The sequence below is a fragment of the Cyclopterus lumpus genome, chromosome 7 (genome assembly GCF_009769545.1).
Source record: "Cyclopterus lumpus isolate fCycLum1 chromosome 7, fCycLum1.pri, whole genome shotgun sequence".
Classification (NCBI taxonomy): domain Eukaryota; kingdom Metazoa; phylum Chordata; class Actinopteri; order Perciformes; family Cyclopteridae; genus Cyclopterus; species Cyclopterus lumpus.
In genome coordinates, this window is record NC_046972.1 from 17,572,022 (window position 1) to 17,591,029 (window position 19,008).

At 42.1% G+C, this 19,008-nt stretch overlaps 1 protein-coding gene across 4 annotated transcripts in view; it reads left to right on the forward strand.

The window, feature by feature from the left end:
- Positions 1–15,251, forward strand: part of plekhg5b (pleckstrin homology domain containing, family G (with RhoGef domain) member 5b) — a 34,993-nt gene extending 19,742 nt beyond the window's left edge. For 2 of the 4 annotated variants that reach the window (XM_034536460.1, XM_034536462.1), the window contains 13 exons: positions 5,749–5,934; positions 7,165–7,335; positions 8,428–8,523; positions 8,767–8,967; positions 9,663–9,773; positions 9,903–10,052; positions 10,410–10,547; positions 10,650–10,769; positions 10,920–11,052; positions 11,653–11,768; positions 11,868–12,025; positions 12,522–13,574; positions 13,758–15,251. In XM_034536460.1, coding sequence (XP_034392351.1) covers positions 5,749–5,934; positions 7,165–7,335; positions 8,428–8,523; positions 8,767–8,967; positions 9,663–9,773; positions 9,903–10,052; positions 10,410–10,547; positions 10,650–10,769; positions 10,920–11,052; positions 11,653–11,768; positions 11,868–12,025; positions 12,522–13,574; positions 13,758–13,767 — 2,643 coding nt within the window. In that variant the 3' untranslated portion in view covers positions 13,768–15,251. Of the gene's footprint in view, positions 1–1,259; positions 1,687–5,748; positions 5,935–7,164; positions 7,336–8,427; positions 8,524–8,766; positions 8,968–9,662; positions 9,774–9,902; positions 10,053–10,409; positions 10,548–10,649; positions 10,770–10,919; positions 11,053–11,652; positions 11,769–11,867; positions 12,026–12,521; positions 13,579–13,757 lie in introns of those variants that run through there. The other 2 variants (XM_034536463.1, XM_034536461.1) reach the window with 2 other exon arrangements.
- The last annotated feature ends 3,757 nt before the right edge of the window (positions 15,252–19,008 follow it).

Genomic DNA, 19,008 nt, shown 5'->3' on the forward strand with positions numbered 1-19,008 from the left:
TACTGAAGTGGGAAGATTATGTGAAAGTAAACTGAATAGTTTGATTGTGATTGGGGGGCGGGGGGGTTTCTTATGCCAGAGACAGAAGAGGTAGATGGTGTTGTTTCATAATAGACGAGGACTCTGTCAACTACAGTCACTGACAAAGGCTCGAAAAAGCTTTCAGGGCCAAAGACACTGATGTTGTAGAACGCCAACGTTTCAGCTGGTGAGACAATGGAAGGAGTGGCACCTTGTTACTCTTGGTGACGTTTGGCAGGAACAATTGTCATCGATTTCCTCTTCTTCAATCTGGGTCATACAGAATGTTTTTCCACATCTGCATTACACAACTGTAGATGGTAATGTGGGGATTGTTCCTCAGCCGGGCTCTCGCATCCAACGGCCTCCTCTTCTCTCACTGTCTGGCCTCTCCGATGGCTCACAATGGGGTCAATTGTCGATTAACACAGAGACACTTTCAATGACAATGGTTGAATCAACGTGGTCACATGGGGCTTCATTGAACTGAAACACGAGGGGTTCCATACAACAGTCAGTATAGTTTGTTAATAGAGTGCGAAGTGTCTGTGAATGAGTTGATACGGTCTTTGACATAAATATTAGACTTCAGAGTTTGCTTAGTTTCAAGTGTGCATGCAGTTTAATTTAATTACAGACATCAGTGCTAGTTTGTAAACAGATAAAATCTCAAACCAAGAAGATGAGTTATACCATAATACAATATACATGACACATATGTTTGTATATGCTGTACAAACTAGATTAATTTTAGTATATCAGAGCTGCAACATTTAGTCAATCATCACTTGCCACAAAATGCAACTACTAAACATGACATATGAAGACATTGACTTCGACCTCTGGGAAACTGATGTTTTTCACAATTGTCTTGTATTTAATCAATTAATTAAAAAAACATCAACAGAATAATTTCTAATGGAAATATTATTCCCATTCCTAAATCATATTGTATCGCCATTTCTTTCTAAATCATAATAAGGAATAAGATGATGCTTTTCGAAATGTTATGTTGCATGACTACATGACTTAATTGCTGAATCCAGCTTGTCCAGTTAAGATGACTGGTGTGTTTTTCAACACACACTCTAATTAAGGTAATTATATGAGGTGCTGGGAGACTATTATTTATAATCCATAGGGTGTGGGAGGAGCTCCAGAAAGCTGAGGAGGTGTGTGTGTGTGTGTGTGTGTGTGCTGGAAAGGTGTGTGTGTGTGTGTGTGTGTGTGTGTGTGTGTGTGTGTGTGTGTGGGAAGACAAAGAACTTCCCCTGATGCCTAAAGGTGGAGATTACTTCAGGGTGAACACACACCTTTTATGATGGTTGTTAGTGTGACCGTTTGCCCGCGGTACACAGTCCCAGCAGGATCAGGCAGTGAAGTAGCTGCAATGCTTCTCTCTGCTCGGCTTGGATTGTTTTGTCCATATTGTGATTTCCTGGAAATGGATTCTTCTTGACTTTTTGGAATTACCTCTGTGCTTTTACTTTTGTTTACTCAGACCTTTGAGGTTTTGGGGAATTTTATTGTTGTTGTGGTTCCTGTGGAAACATGGTTCGTTTTGGTCGTTTGTCATCCTGGCACAGCTGGGACCTGCTGCATGTGGCCACAGAGATTCCTCAGTCACCTCCTGCTGACACCAAACCAACGGCGACTGACTGCCAGGTGAGACGTTTGCTGACACGTCTGTGTGCAGCGCTAAGATGATGTAGAAGCTTCAATAACGTGGCGTTATTCGCTGCTTCTGTCGGCAATGGCAATGGTATGTTTTTAGAGCTGCAAAAAGTAGGCGACCGAACAAGTTTTTGTTGTTTTGATGAATCATTTTTTATTTATTTTTTTCTTCTCTAATAGTAGTTTCTTTTTTAAAGCAAAAATGACAAAGATTTTTGTTTCTAGCTTTTCATCTATGAGGCTGTTCTACATTATACATGAGGAAGCAAAGTGAACATATTGGGGGTTTTGAGTGAATACATTTGAACACGTTATCTGGCGCTGTGGGAAATGATAACAGAGGGTTTTTCTAACTATTTTCTGACATTTTACATATGAATCTATTTAAATGTATTTATTTATGAATTTAAAGCAAAAAGCCCTTATTAAAAATATCCATCAGTTGTATGGTTAAGCTGGTTTCACAAGCTTAAACTGTTATTTGTCTTAATTTAATGTCGGACAGTTTTCATTAATCTCATCGGCTAAATGCAAAATGTGTCTGTTTGTAAATAAGGTGAAGTGTGATTGTGCATGGGACCTCATTAATTTTTTCACAACTCACGTCTCACCTCAGACTGAAAGCTTGTTTTTGTGTCACTGTTGCATCAGTTCTTCTTTATTGGAACTGAAACGGCCCTGAAACCTGCAGCACGTGGTGACCACCGGGGGGTTTATTTTAGTTTCTATTTCCTGGTTATGAATGTGTGTGTTTGCACCTTGTGTTGGTGTGTGTGTATCCAGGCCCTCAGGAAGGTCAGTGTCGCGCCCTTTTCTCATCGTTAATCAACCCACCTGATCAAGGGGAGTTGTTATCAGTTGACTAACATAAAGGCAGTAGCATAGGGCAGAAAGAGAAGAGGGGGAGGGGGGGGGGGGGGGTCTCTTTGCTCTTTCTTTGTCACCACTTATTTTAATACAATCCCTTCCCATTTAAAGATTTTCTCCTTTCCCGTCCAAGGTTAATCCTACAAACCACTCTGATAAGATAAGGCTGCGAAGGGGACACAAGGCTTGATATCGTTAACGTGACTGGCCCCAACGGGACCCGGTGCACAAGTCGCAGTCCCAAGAGCGAGTAGCTTTGTCACAAAAAGAGCTCCAGATGCGGCTGCCCTCTGTCCTGACTGGCATGTTTACACAGGAGGCACAAGGGAAACCTTGTAAACATAATTTGTTTGGCAGACACAAAGCAGAGCAGCTTAGTGTTCACTATGAGGGTGTATTTGCTTTGGCGGATGTACATAGTTTATTACCTCCAGAAATATAATCGTCATATTAATATTGCTAGAATGTTTTATTTCTTCAAAAACAATCATTTCCTTTTGTGTTTTTTTCAATTTGTTGTTTAGTCTATGAAATATCAAGCAGCGAAATGGTTGCAGATGAATTTTCGGTCGATTGACTGAATTGTTTCAAAGTTTCCAGACTTTTCTGCTGGAAACAAGGGGTTGTTGGGGTTGTTGAGGCTTTTCCTTATCTCCGGGGGATACGCAGCTTATTAAATGTGCTGAAACATGCAAGTAAACAAAGGGAATTTCCCGTTTGGTCATTACCGGGGCATTTCTTGTTCCTTGTTTTGGCCAGTTAGCGTGGCATTGTTCGAGGGTCTCCAGGCAAAACAGGGATTTGAGATAGCACAAAGAATAGTGGCCCAACTTCAAATACGAGTAAAGAACGAAGCGTCCCATCTGTTGACAGTTACCCTGTGATTTGCTTGGTTTTATTCAGGTAATAGCTGGGATGGAAAGCTAATCTTGCATAAGTAATGAGTGGTCAGTTGTTGAGACTGACCTAAAGAGCACCAGGATGTGTGTTTGGACGAGGGAGCTCCCCACAAGCTGTCACCCTGCCTCCGCCTCTAAATATTCAGATCAGCCTCCCCTTTTTTCTTTTTTTTTTGGCCCCGGCCCTGCCTCCTCTTTCCTGCCCCACACAATGAGGCAGGATCCTCCTGGTTGCTATGACTTCAGGCCAGTGTCTATATGAAATGCAACCACTGACTGTTTGGCCAGCAGGACAGGACAGAGATACGTCCCGGTTCAAAGAGGAACTGCTGTCGGGCACGGCAGGACGCAACAGCCAGACACCGCAAACCCGGACCCTGTCAGCTGGAACGGGGCCCTTCGAGATCCGACGAAGTTCAACACCAGCCTCTTGGTGGGGGGATAATACCGTGGCGGTGTTCATAGTTGTCAGTCAGCTTCTCGGGACAGATTCAACGCCAAAGGTCCGGACGGTGTGGATGTGTGTTTTCACGGTGGATGTGGCGAGAGACAGAGGAGGCTAGAAGTTGAGAGAGCGCAGCAGCTGGTTCCAGAATGGGCTGCGATCCATGAATCCAATTGAAGGATTAGGATGGTTTTTGTTACTTTTGACATGCCTCGGGCTTCAATGGTGAGCACTGTTACTGTGGTGGGAAACTGTTGGGGGCTTCCCTGTATTTCTTTTTTATTTTCAACTTCCTGGCCTTGTGTTTGAGAAACTGGTTTCTCGTTAAATTGATAATCGAGATGATCGCTTTTGTTATTCGCAACTGCAGAATGTTTATATTGGATTTTATTCATGGAATATGCTAAAACATAACGTATAGAAGAACTGATGTCTGTTGAAAATCTCAAGAGTACCTCGAACACAGATAAATCTCACCAGGTCTCAGTTTGCCCCCAGTCTTTCTCCGTTGGTCCATGCAGACTGAAGACTTCTTGTCACCTGTGTCTTTGGCTAGTTGGCACAGATTTCCCCCCAAAAAAGAATCCCTAAATGGGTACAGGCTTGTTTTTCTTTAACTTCCGAGCTTTTTTTTCCATTTCTCCTTTCGCTCTAGTTTTTGTTTTAAAGCCAAAATGTCTATTTACAGTTAAATCCCTCTCCTCTTTGGTCATCATCACTAAAATAAATAAATAAAAGGACTTTAAGCTGAAAACCTTTAGGACCCCCCACTCCGATTTACAGTCTTGTTATGCAACTCTGTATCGGCCCTTTGTAGGCTTTCACTTTAGTTAAGTGGTTTCACAAAGGTCTGGGCATGTTCTTCCTAAAATGGGAACCTGTGCCATGCAGAACAATGTGAACAGCGCTGTTCATAATGTTTACATTTCATTGTGTTACATATACATGCCACAAACTTATATACTTTGATAAGTCTTTATCTGAAGTGTAATGGAAGTTGTTTACTTCTAGGAGCTGGGATGCGTAACCTCAGAAGTTTATCCAGACTGCGTTTTCATAGTTTGTCTCCATTTAACCAACGTTTGACTGCCTGTGTGTGCTCTTGTTTCTGTCCCCCTTTAATTTTGCAGTTTTAGTTTCATTTTCATTTTTTTAATGCTCTATAAACAGTGGAGGGGGGAGGCAGTGACCAGTTAAAGAATTTTGTTGGAATGGCCGGTCAGCAGCAGTGTCAGTGTCCTGGAATGTAAGTTCCTTGTCACTGTGTTTGAAGGGGGGGGGTCAGTGGCCTGAATCTCGCCGACTCCTCACCAGCAGATTCCTCACTCTAACGGCAAAAACAACTGCTTCCTCAGATACTGAGGTGGCCCCTGTTTGTTTGCTTTGCTGGTGCTCATAAAGTGGACAAAGATTGCATGAATGAGGGTCCATGGCAGGCCCTGCTGACAGGGTAACAATGGAGCGGGAACAATGGCCAGACTCGGGCCGCCTGTCCTTATGGAACAACCTCCCGCCTGCGACTTGTGATGTAATGAGATTTCACGGCGAGGAAGTGGCAGTCCTTCCCTCTCCTGTTTGTGTCTGATCATTAGGGTAGCTTTAACGGTCCTGCTGATGTCATCCCTTGCACAGAATTCCCCTCCGATTTCCTGTTTATCCTGTCTTTGTATATTTCTCTCTTTCCTTCATTGTCTCTTTCCAGCCATCAGAATGGAAACTTTTGTCTTTGCCCTTGAGGTTTTAAAATCACTCCTGCCAGCCTGCCTGCTTTCATTTTCTGTTTTGTGTCCTTTTTTAAAATTGTTCTTTTTACACTGTGAATGTTGCTCTCTGCCTTTGCAGGGTCAGGCTCGACGGAGGAAGAACATGACTGAGTTCCTGGGAGAAACGAATATTCCTACCCCGGATGCTCTGGTACAGCCCGGTGGCTCTCTGCCCGGCATCGGGGCCGACAGCTGGAAGAACCGCGCTGCAAGTCGCTTCAGCGGCTTCTTCAGCTCCAACGCCGGAGCGGGGCCCTTTGGCAAGGTAACACTGATCAGACAAAGCTGAGCACATGGAATATAAGACTGGTGTGCGCTGCACTTTCTCTCAGCTGTAAAACAGAAATTGCAAAAGCTGTGATGGGCAAGCTTGTTTCCCAGACATGTTTCAGAAAAAAACAGATTAAAAAGCAAACAAAACAGTAGCAAGCAGCAGTGGGAGGCGGTCGGAAGGTCAAATCCCCCGTGTTTTGGTGAGGTAATTTCCCGTCTCGTGTTGTTGGCTCACATACTTTCCTCTGGAAATGAGTAGGTGGAGGGAAAGCCTCAATCAATTCTATCCAGCGTTGATTTAAAATTTCAAAAAAATGTACCCATGAAGAAAAAAAAAAAGCTTAAAGGAATAGTTTCACTTTTTGGAAGTTGGCTAACTTAGCTTAGCATAAAGAGACACACTGTGCAAAGATAACAAATCTGCGTTCCAGCACCTCAACGGTTGACTATTTAATGCAGAATCCACAATTCTCAAACCTTTCCTTTTAACTGCTGAGGTTTTCAACAATAAATATAAACTTTCCTTCTAATAAAGCCCACACGTTCCCGTTGTCTCACCCCTCTTGAGGTCACATCTTGCACAGTAGCAGATGTCATATAGAGACAGTATCTGTCAGTCACCTGTCACTGGCCGTCTCATCTCTATTCATCCTGAGCGTCCCCCTTAACCCCTTCAGGGCCAGAGATCCTTCACCAGGACTTGGACTCCTTGCACTTTCCATTTTGGAGGGATGAACCACTGTCAGTCCTTTTCACACAACTATGAAAAGGAATGTGAATCTTTGATGACTTTACTCCTAAATCTGCTGTGCAATGTCTGACTATTAATCAATAGAGAACAGGACTTGTTTTAAATGGCCCACAAACCACTGGTCCATCGTCCCCCACCATGTTGTAGCTTTTGCCCCCACTCCCTCGTCCTCTTTTGTTGAGAGTGGTCTCAATGCACAGAGCTCATTTTCATAACTACATAAGGCCTGCCAGACTGAACAATGGCCTGAATAGCAGCTACTGTTGGATTTAGGAATTAAGGCGCGGGTAAGGACAGGATTTATATGCAAATGTGTGGATTCATCTTCACTTACAGTTTGAATACAACAATAAATTGACACACAAAGGACAGAAATGGACAGTTCTTTTTGCATGTCTTCTCGCTGTCGTGCTGGTAACCTAGTTCAAACTAATTAGGCTGGTTTTCTAAAACGTTCCTGTCTCATTACAGGAGGCGGATCGTCTGGAGCAGCTCCAGAGCAAGCTCCACTCCTACATGTTGTTCGGGCTGCCCAAGGTGCCGCAGCAGCTCTCCTTCCACCAGGACTCCTGGGAGGAGGAGGAGGAAGAGACCAACCTGGCCCTGGAGGACAGCTGGCAGATGTTACTGGACAACTCGGAGGTACAGCACACACAGGCCGGGGGGCTGAGGGGGATGAAGAAAAGCAAAGACTGTCAACACACTTTGGGGGAAAGCAATTAATTAAGCGGGAATTAATGGTAATGCTGATTTTAAGACTTATGTTCTCTTTAGTATGAAACTGAAAAGGTATTGTGCCTTCTTTCAATACTGTACATGTAATGATTGTAAAATCTAAATATATGTCTGTCCATCTATCTATTATTATAATATAATTGGTACAACCTGATTCACCATTAATAACTAAAAGGGACAAAGACAATCAGCATTATGTTAATTAAACAATAACAATGAAATAAAACGGATTACTACATGACATGCACACTGGCATCCTGCTTCATCTCTTACTTCCTTCATTATGTGTCTTTGTCACAATTGCACTGATGTCCGTTTCCCCAGAATGATGCTTACGAAGCGATTTACTCTGACACTGCTGTCAGGAACACGGCAATGCACACGATAACAGGAACGCTTCCACCTGTTAATGTGTACACGGCTAATCAGGGCGGCCGGACCGAGCAATATCACTGCTTAGCTCCCACACAGTCCCTCGTACTGTACTTACACTCACCCCTGACGGGGGATCACATGTTGGTCACAATTTAAATGTAAATCTGGAACCTTTGTCATAAATCATGGCATAAAGGACAACAGAGTTCTGTGTCTTCCAGTTTCAAACATAGTGGCAATATACCACATGACCACGTCGTACGTGTCCACAGGGGGTTCTCTTACTTTCATGATTTTTAAAATATGTTTCACATTCTTAAACATACAATAACCTTTGCGGCCTTTGTATGAGTATATGATACGGTCAAAGATTCGGGCATATCGGATTTTGGTATACTGACAATTTTCTGACTTACTATATGAAAAAGACCAAATACTAGACCTGATATTAACAGGTGAGATGTACTAGACAGACGTGTACATTACAGTGTCTCACACAAAGAGTGTGTGTGTGACACACTCTAAATACAATGGAGGAAATAATAATGCAATGTAATAATGGGAAGAATCTGTGACTATATTTGTTATATATTAATAACATGATCTGTGTTTGTGTGTGTGCAGACATTGACAAGGCGACAGTTCCACCAGCAGGAGGCGATATGGGAGCTGCTTCATACCGAGGCCACCTACATAAAGAAACTCCGAGTCATCACTGATGTGAGTGCGTAACTACTGATACAAGTGTGGCTGTTGTGTAAGATGAACTACTTTCTGTTCAGAGATAGGTAGGCACACAACGAACCACGTGTTAGGGTTGAAGACTAGACGCTTATCACTTTATCACTAGGCGGAGTACAAGAGATTTAACCTGTGATGTGTGAAGTGATGACCTTTGGCTTTAAAGGCTTTATGTCGACATAGTGTCTGATAACTCATTTTCTTTTGGATCACCTTCTGCAGCTGTTCCTGTGTGGGCTGCTGAACCTGCAGGAAAGCGGTCTGCTGACCGAGGTGGAGCCCGCCAAGCTGTTCAGTAACATCCAGGAGATTGTCCGACTCCACACGTCCCTGTGGAACCAGGTCATGCTGCCGGTCCTGGAGAAGGCCAGGCAGGCCCGGGCTCTGCTCGACCCCACCGACCTTCACCACGGTTTCAGGACGGTCAGTTGCAATCACATTGTGTTCCAATATCTCCACAGGTACCACAAAGAGAGGATGGATGAACTAACAAGCTGCCTTGATGAGCGACGTCGGATTGATAAAATGCTCAATAATATGAAACCAATAGGCAATAAAAAGTTATCAGACGAGTCAAAAATAGAACCGATTACATTAATAATTAATACGATTGATGACATGCTGCAGATCTAATCTCTCAAAAAAACAATATGGCTTTGATACTTTTATATCAGTACATTTTGCTTATAATAAGTTTACTTGAATCATAGTTTTGAATGCAGGGCCTTGAATGGATAATTTTCGAGTGTGGTACTTTGCTACTTTTACTTAAAGGATCTGAATAATTCTTCCATAACTGTATCATTTATTAATGTATAAAGTTATATTTTTTGACTTTGATAAACTTGTGTTTTAGAAGAACATTAACATTACAACAGTTTTGATATGGATGAACTTACTTAATAGTATATACTGAGTCTTTATTGTTTGTTTTTTGACAGCACAGTGTTGCGATTCCTTTCTAGTTCCGGTTTACCGGGCAACTCAACTTTTCTTATGACTAATTCCATAAACATATAATAGTGTTGGCTTCAGGCCAAGGTGTAACTAATATGTTTTTCCATGTATCGATGTTGGTAATATCTCTGACGCATGTCTTTGTTTATCTGTGTGTTCAGTTTGGCTCCAGGTTCCAGCCCTACATCCGTTACTGCATGGAGGAGGAGGGCTGCATGGAGAACATGCGGACGCTCCTCAGGGACAATGAGCTCTTCAGGACCTACGTCACGGTCAGTCCTCTCCGCTCTCTCGCCTGAAAGCTAATCCCTGATGCTGTTCAACACACTCCTTTTCAGCTGTCTCCACATTGCTGCCCCATTTAAACGTTTGCTGTACTGTGTTTGTGTGGCCCTATTCAGTGGGTAGAGACCCATAAGCAGTGTAACCGCCTGAAGCTGCCGGACATGTTGGCCAAGCCTCACCAGCGACTGACCAAATATCCACTCCTACTGAAGAGAGTTCTCAAGAAGACGGACGAGCTGTCGGCCCGGGACATCGTCAACAGCATGGTAAGGACATTTAATCAAGTACTGGACTTATGTACACATTACTTTACTATCTCTACATTGCAACTACAACAGTACAATCCTGAGTATTATATATAATAATATAACAGTCGCAGGACTTAGTAACAGACTATTTTTACAGTATTTTACTCATTTATTTATTATTATTCTTTCGGTTTTTACCATGTAAAGTGCCTTGGGTACGTTTTTAAAGCGCTATACAAATAACATGTATTATTATTAATTAAAGGATCGGAATAGTTCTCTAAGGATGTATAAAAATTGATTTATATATGGCGCTCCATTAATTCACACAGATGGAACATGTCTGAGTGTATTTCTGTGTTTTTCCCCCTCTAGGTGGCTGCTGTCGAGGGCTTCATCAACAGCGTGGAGTCTCAAATGCGACAGCGTCAGGAACAACAGAAGCTGGCCACCATTTCTGCTCGTATAGACTCCTACGAGGCTGTAGAGGGCAGCAGTGAAGAAGTGGAGAAGGTAAGAAACGATCTATGGGGGCTCCAGTGCTCTCCCACATCTTCAAAAAAGCTGTCAAGTATAAAACTTATTGTAACTTTTTTTTTGTCTTTTCCCTGTCAGATCCTCAAGGAGTACAACCGCTTCGACCTCATGGCTCCCATGAGAGGAATTTCACCGGAGGAGACTCGACAGCTGCATCTTGAGGGAGCTCTGAGGATGAAAGAGGGGAAAGACAGTCGGGTAAGACTGACTCTTCCTGTCTTTATACTCAACAACTGGTTTCTCACTTTGCGTCACAGTTGCCTCATATTTCACTTTAAATGGTTGACCTATCGGAACAAAAATAAATGAGTTTGGATCCGACCTGAGACGAGTTTATCTCCTCTGTAGATGGAAGTCTATTGTGTCCTGTTCACCGACCTGCTGCTAATCACCAAGCCAGGGAAAAGAGTTGAGAAAGTCAAAATCATCCGCCAGCCTCTCCTCATTCACAACGTCGTCTGTAAGGAACTCAAAGACCCCGGTGAGTGCTCAGATGAATATTGGGATGTAACTTGTATTATATTCATAATGTAAACACTTTTTTGACTTATTTGAAAAAAAGATATGAACAAATTAGTCAGTTAAAAAAAAAAAAAAAGCAGTACTAATCTTTACATTTAAGAAGTTATAACCAGCAAACATTTCAGATTTAACTTGATAAATTGTTTGCTGACCAATTAGATCAATGGTTTAATGGTGTTGGCGTCAACATGAAGCTATGGTAATGTAGATTACAGAGACCACCAGCGGTGGAAGAAGGTTCCAGATCCGTTATTTAAGTAAAAGTAGTATCAGCAAAATGCTCCCTGTCAGTGTTTTTTTATAATTATGTTTCTGGATTAGTAATGCTGCTGCATTAATGTGCATGTTGCATTTTAACTCCTTTACACACGGTTTAGTGTAATCTACAGCAATGCATCACATTACATACAGTACATGTGTAAATGCACTTAGTTTCATTCCTCCACTGGAGACCACTGATCTATGATCATTGACTGCTACCGGGATTCAACTGCAGACATAAAACTGGAAAATTAGAGATGATGCTGATTTTATTTTGTTGTGCTTTTTGTCTGTGTAGGCTCATTCATCCTAATCTACCTCAATGAGTTCAAAAGTGCAGTGGCAGCCTACACTTTCCAAGCCAACAGCGCCACCCAAGGGCGAAGCTGGATCGATGCAATCTGCAATGTCCAGGTTGGAGAGGCAGTTCATATCTTATTTGGGAAATAAGATTTCCAGACACAATGTTGTGGTTTTTTCATAATTTAATGTGCCTGTATAATCACCCTGCAGAACCAGCTCCAGAGGCTTCGCACTGAGGAGGTCCTCCGGCAGCAGAACAGAATGAAGAGACGTACACAGGGTGAAGAAGAAGATGAGGAGGAAGATGAGAGCAGCAACTCTACCACAAGTTCCCCATGCCTTAGGCACAAAGAGCAGCAGAACTCGAGGTACGACAGTGTTCAACTCGACACGTTTCCCCGATCAAAAAATGTGCCAAAAAGACTGCTACCCACGTTAGCCCCAATGAATAGTTCAACATTCACTTACAGAGTAGCTGTAATGTTTGTAGTAGTTGTGGAAATAGTAAGATTAAAGGCGTCTCACATGCACATTTTGAAGTGCACCTATTGTTTTAAATTGCTGGACATGCTACAAAAGCGCGATGATGCCGGTCAAACTGCTGAAGCGCCCTGACTCCGGTCTTGTAGCGTCAGATTGGGACCCGGCGACCAATTACTAATACTACTACTGTTACTTTCACTGGTTAAAATGACAAACGTCCTCTGCGGGACTCTCTCTGGTGCTGTGGTTCAGCATTTAAAATGCCTTCTGTGCGCCACAGGAGCATCAATTGACAGACGTGAAAATGAGGCGTGTCATTTATCGCTTTCAGTGCATTTGGGTCTTAACTATTCACTAAACCAACCAAAACTTTCCTTTCAGCCAATCAGATGGTTCTACTGAGACCCTGTCAGTGATGGACATTGATCACCCAGGTGAACACCAAGAGCTTCCTTCCCCAAACATGAACCTCCAGGGAACCAGTAAAAAAGACTCTGATGTGTCGCTCACGTCTGAGGTCCAGCAGTCACATTCCAAGAGCCCCCACAGAGTTCACTCTGGTGTTTATTCTGAGCACAATCAGGAGACGGGGCCTGACGGCACGGAGCTGGACCCTCAGTGTCGCTCTCTCTCCATGGACAGCGCCTATGGTACCCTCTCTCCTGAATCCCTCATGAGAGAACTTCTGCCTCAACCGGGCCAAAGTGAAGGAGAAGAGGAGGAGGAGGAGGAGGAGGAGGAGGAGGGAGAACGGGAGGTTGCGGAGACGGAGCAGGAAGAGACAGTATTCGAGGAAGAGGAGGAAGAGGGGGAGGAGGAGGATTCTGCCTCACTGGGGTCCCAGCTGTCGGTAGTCCAGGCCTCTAAACCTCGCCGGCGGCCTCATGTTCAGTCACGACTCCACTGCCTCCAGAGGTTTTCCAGTATGGCTTTATCCCGCTCTGAGGACAATCTCCTGCAGCGCCTCCATGGTAAAATGCCCGTATACCACACACACACACACAGCTCCAAGGCGCAGGACCAATCACAATGCAGGGACATGGACACATCACCACTGGCACACAGTAAAAGCCTGACAGAGTTAGGCCAAACCTGCTTGGAGCTGTTTTCCAGTGACCTCGACCAGTCTGACGACTGCTTGAGCATGCCCACTGACAAACTCTGTGCCACCCTGAGGAGGGCGGAGGCCAAGCGTGGCCACGCAGCGCCCGCCAGACAAAGTGAGGGCGACGAGTCCCAAAGCAACAGCTCAGACGGGGAAACGGCTCCATCTGCCTGCGTAGAAAGGAAAAACGAGTCCACAGCCACCGGTGATTCGGGGGAGATGTCACTTAAAAAGAAGAAATCACCGGCCCAGCAGCACAAGAAGCTGACGCTTGCTCAGCTGTATAGGATCCGCACCACTCTTGTCCTCAACTCTACACTCACTGCATCGTAAGTCCTTACTTCTGTAATACCAGTTTATACATTCACTACATTTAATGGAATAGTTTATTTGTTTGAGAAGAGAGTATTAAGAGTTAATTATTCTTGTAATTTGGTTCTAGATTTAGCATGTTCTTACTGGAGGGAATATGTGTATGAATTATTTTGTTTTTTTGTCTTTTCTCTTTCTAGGGAAGTATAACCACTCTTTCACACATATGACCTTTGACATGTGGGCATAATAAGGAATAACACTTGTTTTGCTTCGATGGACTGAATTTCTTGTGACACAAATGCACTCTCTCTTTTGCTGCCCTCTCCCTTCTGGTTGCTTTTTGGACACTGGTAGTACCATTTTCTTTCACGACAACATTTTTTTCTTTGCTGTTGCATTGGTTTTCCGAATTTCTTGAGTGGAAGGGAGAGGCAGAGAGACAATAACTGCTTGCACTTTGCAACGGAAGTAGAATTATAGGGGCTGGGACGTTAAGGTGGACTGGGGGATTGTGCATCTTCTCAGTCACGAGAGTCAACGAGAGGAAAACTTAAGTCTTCAAAAATGCTCTCTACACGTGGCTCAAAAGAACCTGCACCTACGACATCTGCCTAATATTTATACTACTCCTGGTTTGCTTTAACAAAAAACAGAAAATTGCACAGCTATATATGTTAAGTAGAAGAATCACTAAAGAGTGAATTTACAATTACAGTCACACAATGAATTAGAACTTATTGTTTGCTGTCTGTGTCTGCTTGGGTGTGTGCGTGCGTGCGCGTGTGTGTGTGTGTGTGTGTGTGTGTGTGTGTGTGTGTGTGTGTGTGTGTGCGTGTGTGTGTGTGTGTGTGCGAGCGAGCGAGAGAATGTGTGAATGATCGTCTTGTGTTCGAATGATCACACGGTCCTCGATTCCTGACTGAACCATAACTGATTCCCATCTCCTGTGAATATGCTAACACACCCAAAGATGGAAGTAGCCAGTAGATTACCAACAACCAGAGAGGTTGTCCAACACAGCCATCATCTGATTTCTCAGATGGACTTCTTCTGTTTTGGTATGTTGAACTAATGAGAGTTGAGTTCCTGAAAAGAAAAAGACTTTGACTGAAGAAGCACAAGCAACAATGCGGTGATATGAAAAACACAAAAAGATGTCTACACTAACTGTAGTACTGCCTGTGCACACGAATGAGAACAAAGGTATGGGTTCAATATTCTGTCATGAGTGAGTCAGAGGAACACCGCTTTTTCCAGGAGATTCACTCAACATTCACACTGATGGACAACTTTTCAGATCGGTGATTAATAACCTTGTTCCAAACATCGCCCAAACCAAATAGGTTAACTCTGTTTACTTTTAGTTTAGTTTTTTTGTTAATGTGTAATATTTATTATGCTTGCTATGTTTTATATATAAGATATTGTTTATATTGTTTGCTTCAATGATTTGTACATTTGTTTTGTTGATGTAGTCTTAATATTTTTTTCTTGCCAGGCATGACTGTGCTATGAACCAAAATGATGTGTTTCCTCTTTCAGGAATAATGTTAAAGTGTCTTACAGAATAAAAATGCTAAAATACTTTATCCCTCTTTTAATGGTTTAATCCATTGTAATGGAGTGATTTGAGGGGAAAAGCTGATTCTGAATGGCATTAAGCATTAAAACTACATGAACTGGTTGAACTGCTCTCGTCTCATGTTTGTAATTCACCGCATGTGGAGAAATTATATGTTTGGGAGTTGCAGAAGAATTTCATCAGAGAGGTTTGTGACCACATTTGACAGTATTCATTTAATTTGTTATGTCTCAATGTGAAGCTGAACCTGTTGCTTTGGGTCAGGTCAGCTGTGAAGTGAATGGCCCTTCCACAGTCTTATTAGAGTTTAAGTTATTGGGCATTTAATAAATGTATTAATCATATTGGCTTTCGTATGTAAATTCCTCAACTGCAAAGTAACGACTGGCTATGGCTTTGAGATAAATGTCGTGGATAAAAAAAGTACCATATTTTCCTTTAAAATATAATGCTGTAGTCTAAAGTAAATGAGAAATAGATTTATGAAATAAAAAAAAGTGTATGTGTAAAGTGCCATAAAAAGCATAGAATATAGGCACATTGTCCTGATGTGTCATAATATTGTAATTTGTAAAAAAGGCATTATTAATGTAACGTTAGTATGTCATAAAGAGTCATGGAGTAATTTGAAAGTCAGTCATATGATGGTATGTTATGAATAAAGTCACTAAGATATTGTAGTACAGGAGTATGTCATACAAATGTCAGTATAGCGTGCCTTAAACATTCATGAAAGACAGAATAGTGTATGATTAAAAAGCCACAGTATAGTATGCCATAAAATATCCAATATATGTCATTAAAAACTCATGGTATACAATGACATGACAAATTAATTTTTAAAAAGTCATAGTATGCCATATGCCACGAAAAGTTATAAAGAAGCGATAGTATAGTACGTCATGAAAAGATGAAAAAAATAGTATAGGATGACATAACGATCTTTAAAATGTATATTTTATATATATTTTAAAAAATGTTCTCAAACATAATTATACAGTTTGTCATTAAAGCGTGTAGGATGTCATAATTTTATAGTAATAAGATAGTATTTCAGAAAAAATTGTATAATAAAGTGTGTGCGTGCGTGCGCGTGTTCTCTGAGTTTAGTTTCTCAGTCAGATCACATCTGTTCCAGCTGTCTGTCTGGTTTGAGAGTCTATCTGGTTCCCAGAAAGTTAAAATCTGCCGCGTGTTTCCAACGTGCTGCAGAGCCTGATGGCCCGCAGCAACATCATGGCCAAGGTGTATTTACAGGTGATTATATCAGCTAATCGGTGGATTACAGCATGTTGAGTCCACACAGGCCCCTAAGCTGCAGAGAAAAGACAGTGCGGTCCTGTGGGATTTTCTGTTTAATCTGGTCCCAGATTGAGGCGACCCCTCCCGCTCCCACATCTGGCCCGCTGGGATTTACTGTTGTAATCCTTGATTTTAAAACAATTTTATTATGCTTTATCGCTGATACGCTGTACTTTAATTATTAAAATGCAGCTTTCTATTTTAGCAATGGAGTAATTACACATCCTTGTTCTATTAGCCTTTCCTAAGTAAGTAATGCCATAGTCGGCTGTAGTCGCATGATGGCTAAAGGCCGGCTGCATCCCGTAGATTATTTTCAGGTATGTGAGGTTATTGATACCTGGTGCATTTAAACCAAGCTACAGCTTTAAAGACATTCCGTTAAATGTCGTTTTGGAGAAACGGAGAGAGTTGACTTTTTAATATATAAAGTGCAACTTTCCCTTTTTGTTTACGTGTGTGTTCTGTGCACTTCTCTGCATGATGTCTGGTAGAAATGTACAGTGCATACAGATGGGGCAGAGATGGGGTTAACACCAACTGCTGTGGCAGATGTCAACAACCATGCTGTAAAAAATGTCCGATTAACACAAAAGGGGCACTTTTGCAAATCCTGATTATAAGAGCACTTTCATTTATTAAACTCTGCCAATCCCCTGTACTCTTTTTGACCGGGGATTAAAACCAGGTAGACACCATTGTCTATCTAAACAATCCCTCTTTAAGCTCTAGCTGTTTCCTGGTGCCCTTGCCAGGCCTGGCTGGCTGGTTGCCTGCCTGTAATCTCAGTAGGGGCTTATAGGTCACTACAACCACTACACATTCCCATTCATCAACATCATCCCCTTTAGATGGGCTAGGTGATTGGATTTAGGACATGTTTTACAGGGGCAGAAAAAAAGAGAACAGCGAACTAAAGCGTGTTTACAAGAGCTGTCCTGTGAAAAGGCCCCATGGACGAGTGACAGCCATATGGAATGGATAACCCTGTGAACATCTGCCCTCGATCAGTACCACACACGGCCATTAGACTGGTGGCTTTGACCTTCGCATGGTGCACAAGAACATCTGGCCCTTCTCTGTTCTCTTTGACCCCTGCAAACAGCATTAAAAAGACAAGTAGCTCCAGAGGAATCCATATGTGGGATGTAAAACTCACCGTGCAACACAGTGAGTTGAAAACCGGTGGTAACACTAACTCTCAATCATTATATCATCTTTTACATTTGTAATGCATGACATGAATGAACAATCTTATAATGAAAATGTGTTTTCTTAAAGAATTGTGACTAAAGTGTACTGGACATTTTTACAGTTGGGGGGGAAGGGGGAGTGAACTTGTGGAAACTTGGTGGACAGACTTTAAAATGGAAACACTGATTCCAAATGACCTCAGTTTGACATTTGTGTATCACAGTTCTCGGCCGACATATACAGCCGTTCCATCTGCGATAAACTACTGTTGGCCAGTCTGATTTATTAGTGTTGCTCCAGTAAGTAACATACTGAACTGGCTTTTTAAGGTTTAAAGCATCACCTGCAGGTTATTGCACTAGTTCTGCATCTTCCAGTGATGGAAACTAACTAATCACATTTATTCAATTACTGCGACCAACTATAATTCTGAGGGGTGCACATACTTTACCCTTTTATAGTACTTTATACTCCCAGGGAATGTGGTTCTTTTTACTCCATTACATGTATTTGACAGGCATAATGACAAGGCATTTTGTTGTCACACTAGATGCCTGAGTTGTTCCACCAATGGGTGATTTCCCCTCTAAATATCTCAGATAGTTTCTTCTATATATATATATATATATATATAGCTGTTTGAGGCTCAAATTGGGAAAAGTGTCCAATAGTCAAAGATAACACAGTTTAAAAAAAGACTACCAACTATAATAGTAAAACAATCTAATCAGTCAGTCATCAGTTGCAATTTTCTGCAGAATGAGTACATTCAGTTTGATTACTTGGTCAATGTAGCTGATAATCCTTCTGTACTTTTATGCAAGGAGGATTTTACATGCAGGACTTTTATTTAAATAACATATCTGACTATATTTTCCATCACAGGTCTGTTTGGATGCCTTGACGCAAGTGAATCATGGCTGCCTCCTCTGCTTGTTTCCCCCCCTCACAGTAGGTAGCAAGGTGATAATGTATTGCCAGCTGCTCTCTGGCATGAATTAATTTCACAAAGACGTGGCATATGCTAGAGGATCAAATGTCTTTATCCCAGTAAAGGTTGTGTTGTTTTCTGAATTGAAGGAGCATAAGGTCCCACTTTCAAGCGACAATATAAACTCCTCACCTCAATAATTGTATCGGCTTATAAGAAGCTTACTGTAATTACAATATTGTCTTTTTAGAGCAGCAGCCTAACACATGACATACAAATCACCCATTTCTATATTAAATGGAAACTAGTTCAAAGAGAACATATATTAGGACAGAGGGATTAATGTGTAAGTCCAACACATTTAAGATTTACAGCACAAGCACGCAATTAATTTGACAATGTGTTGTGTGTCTAATACCTGAATTTACTGGGTTCTCCA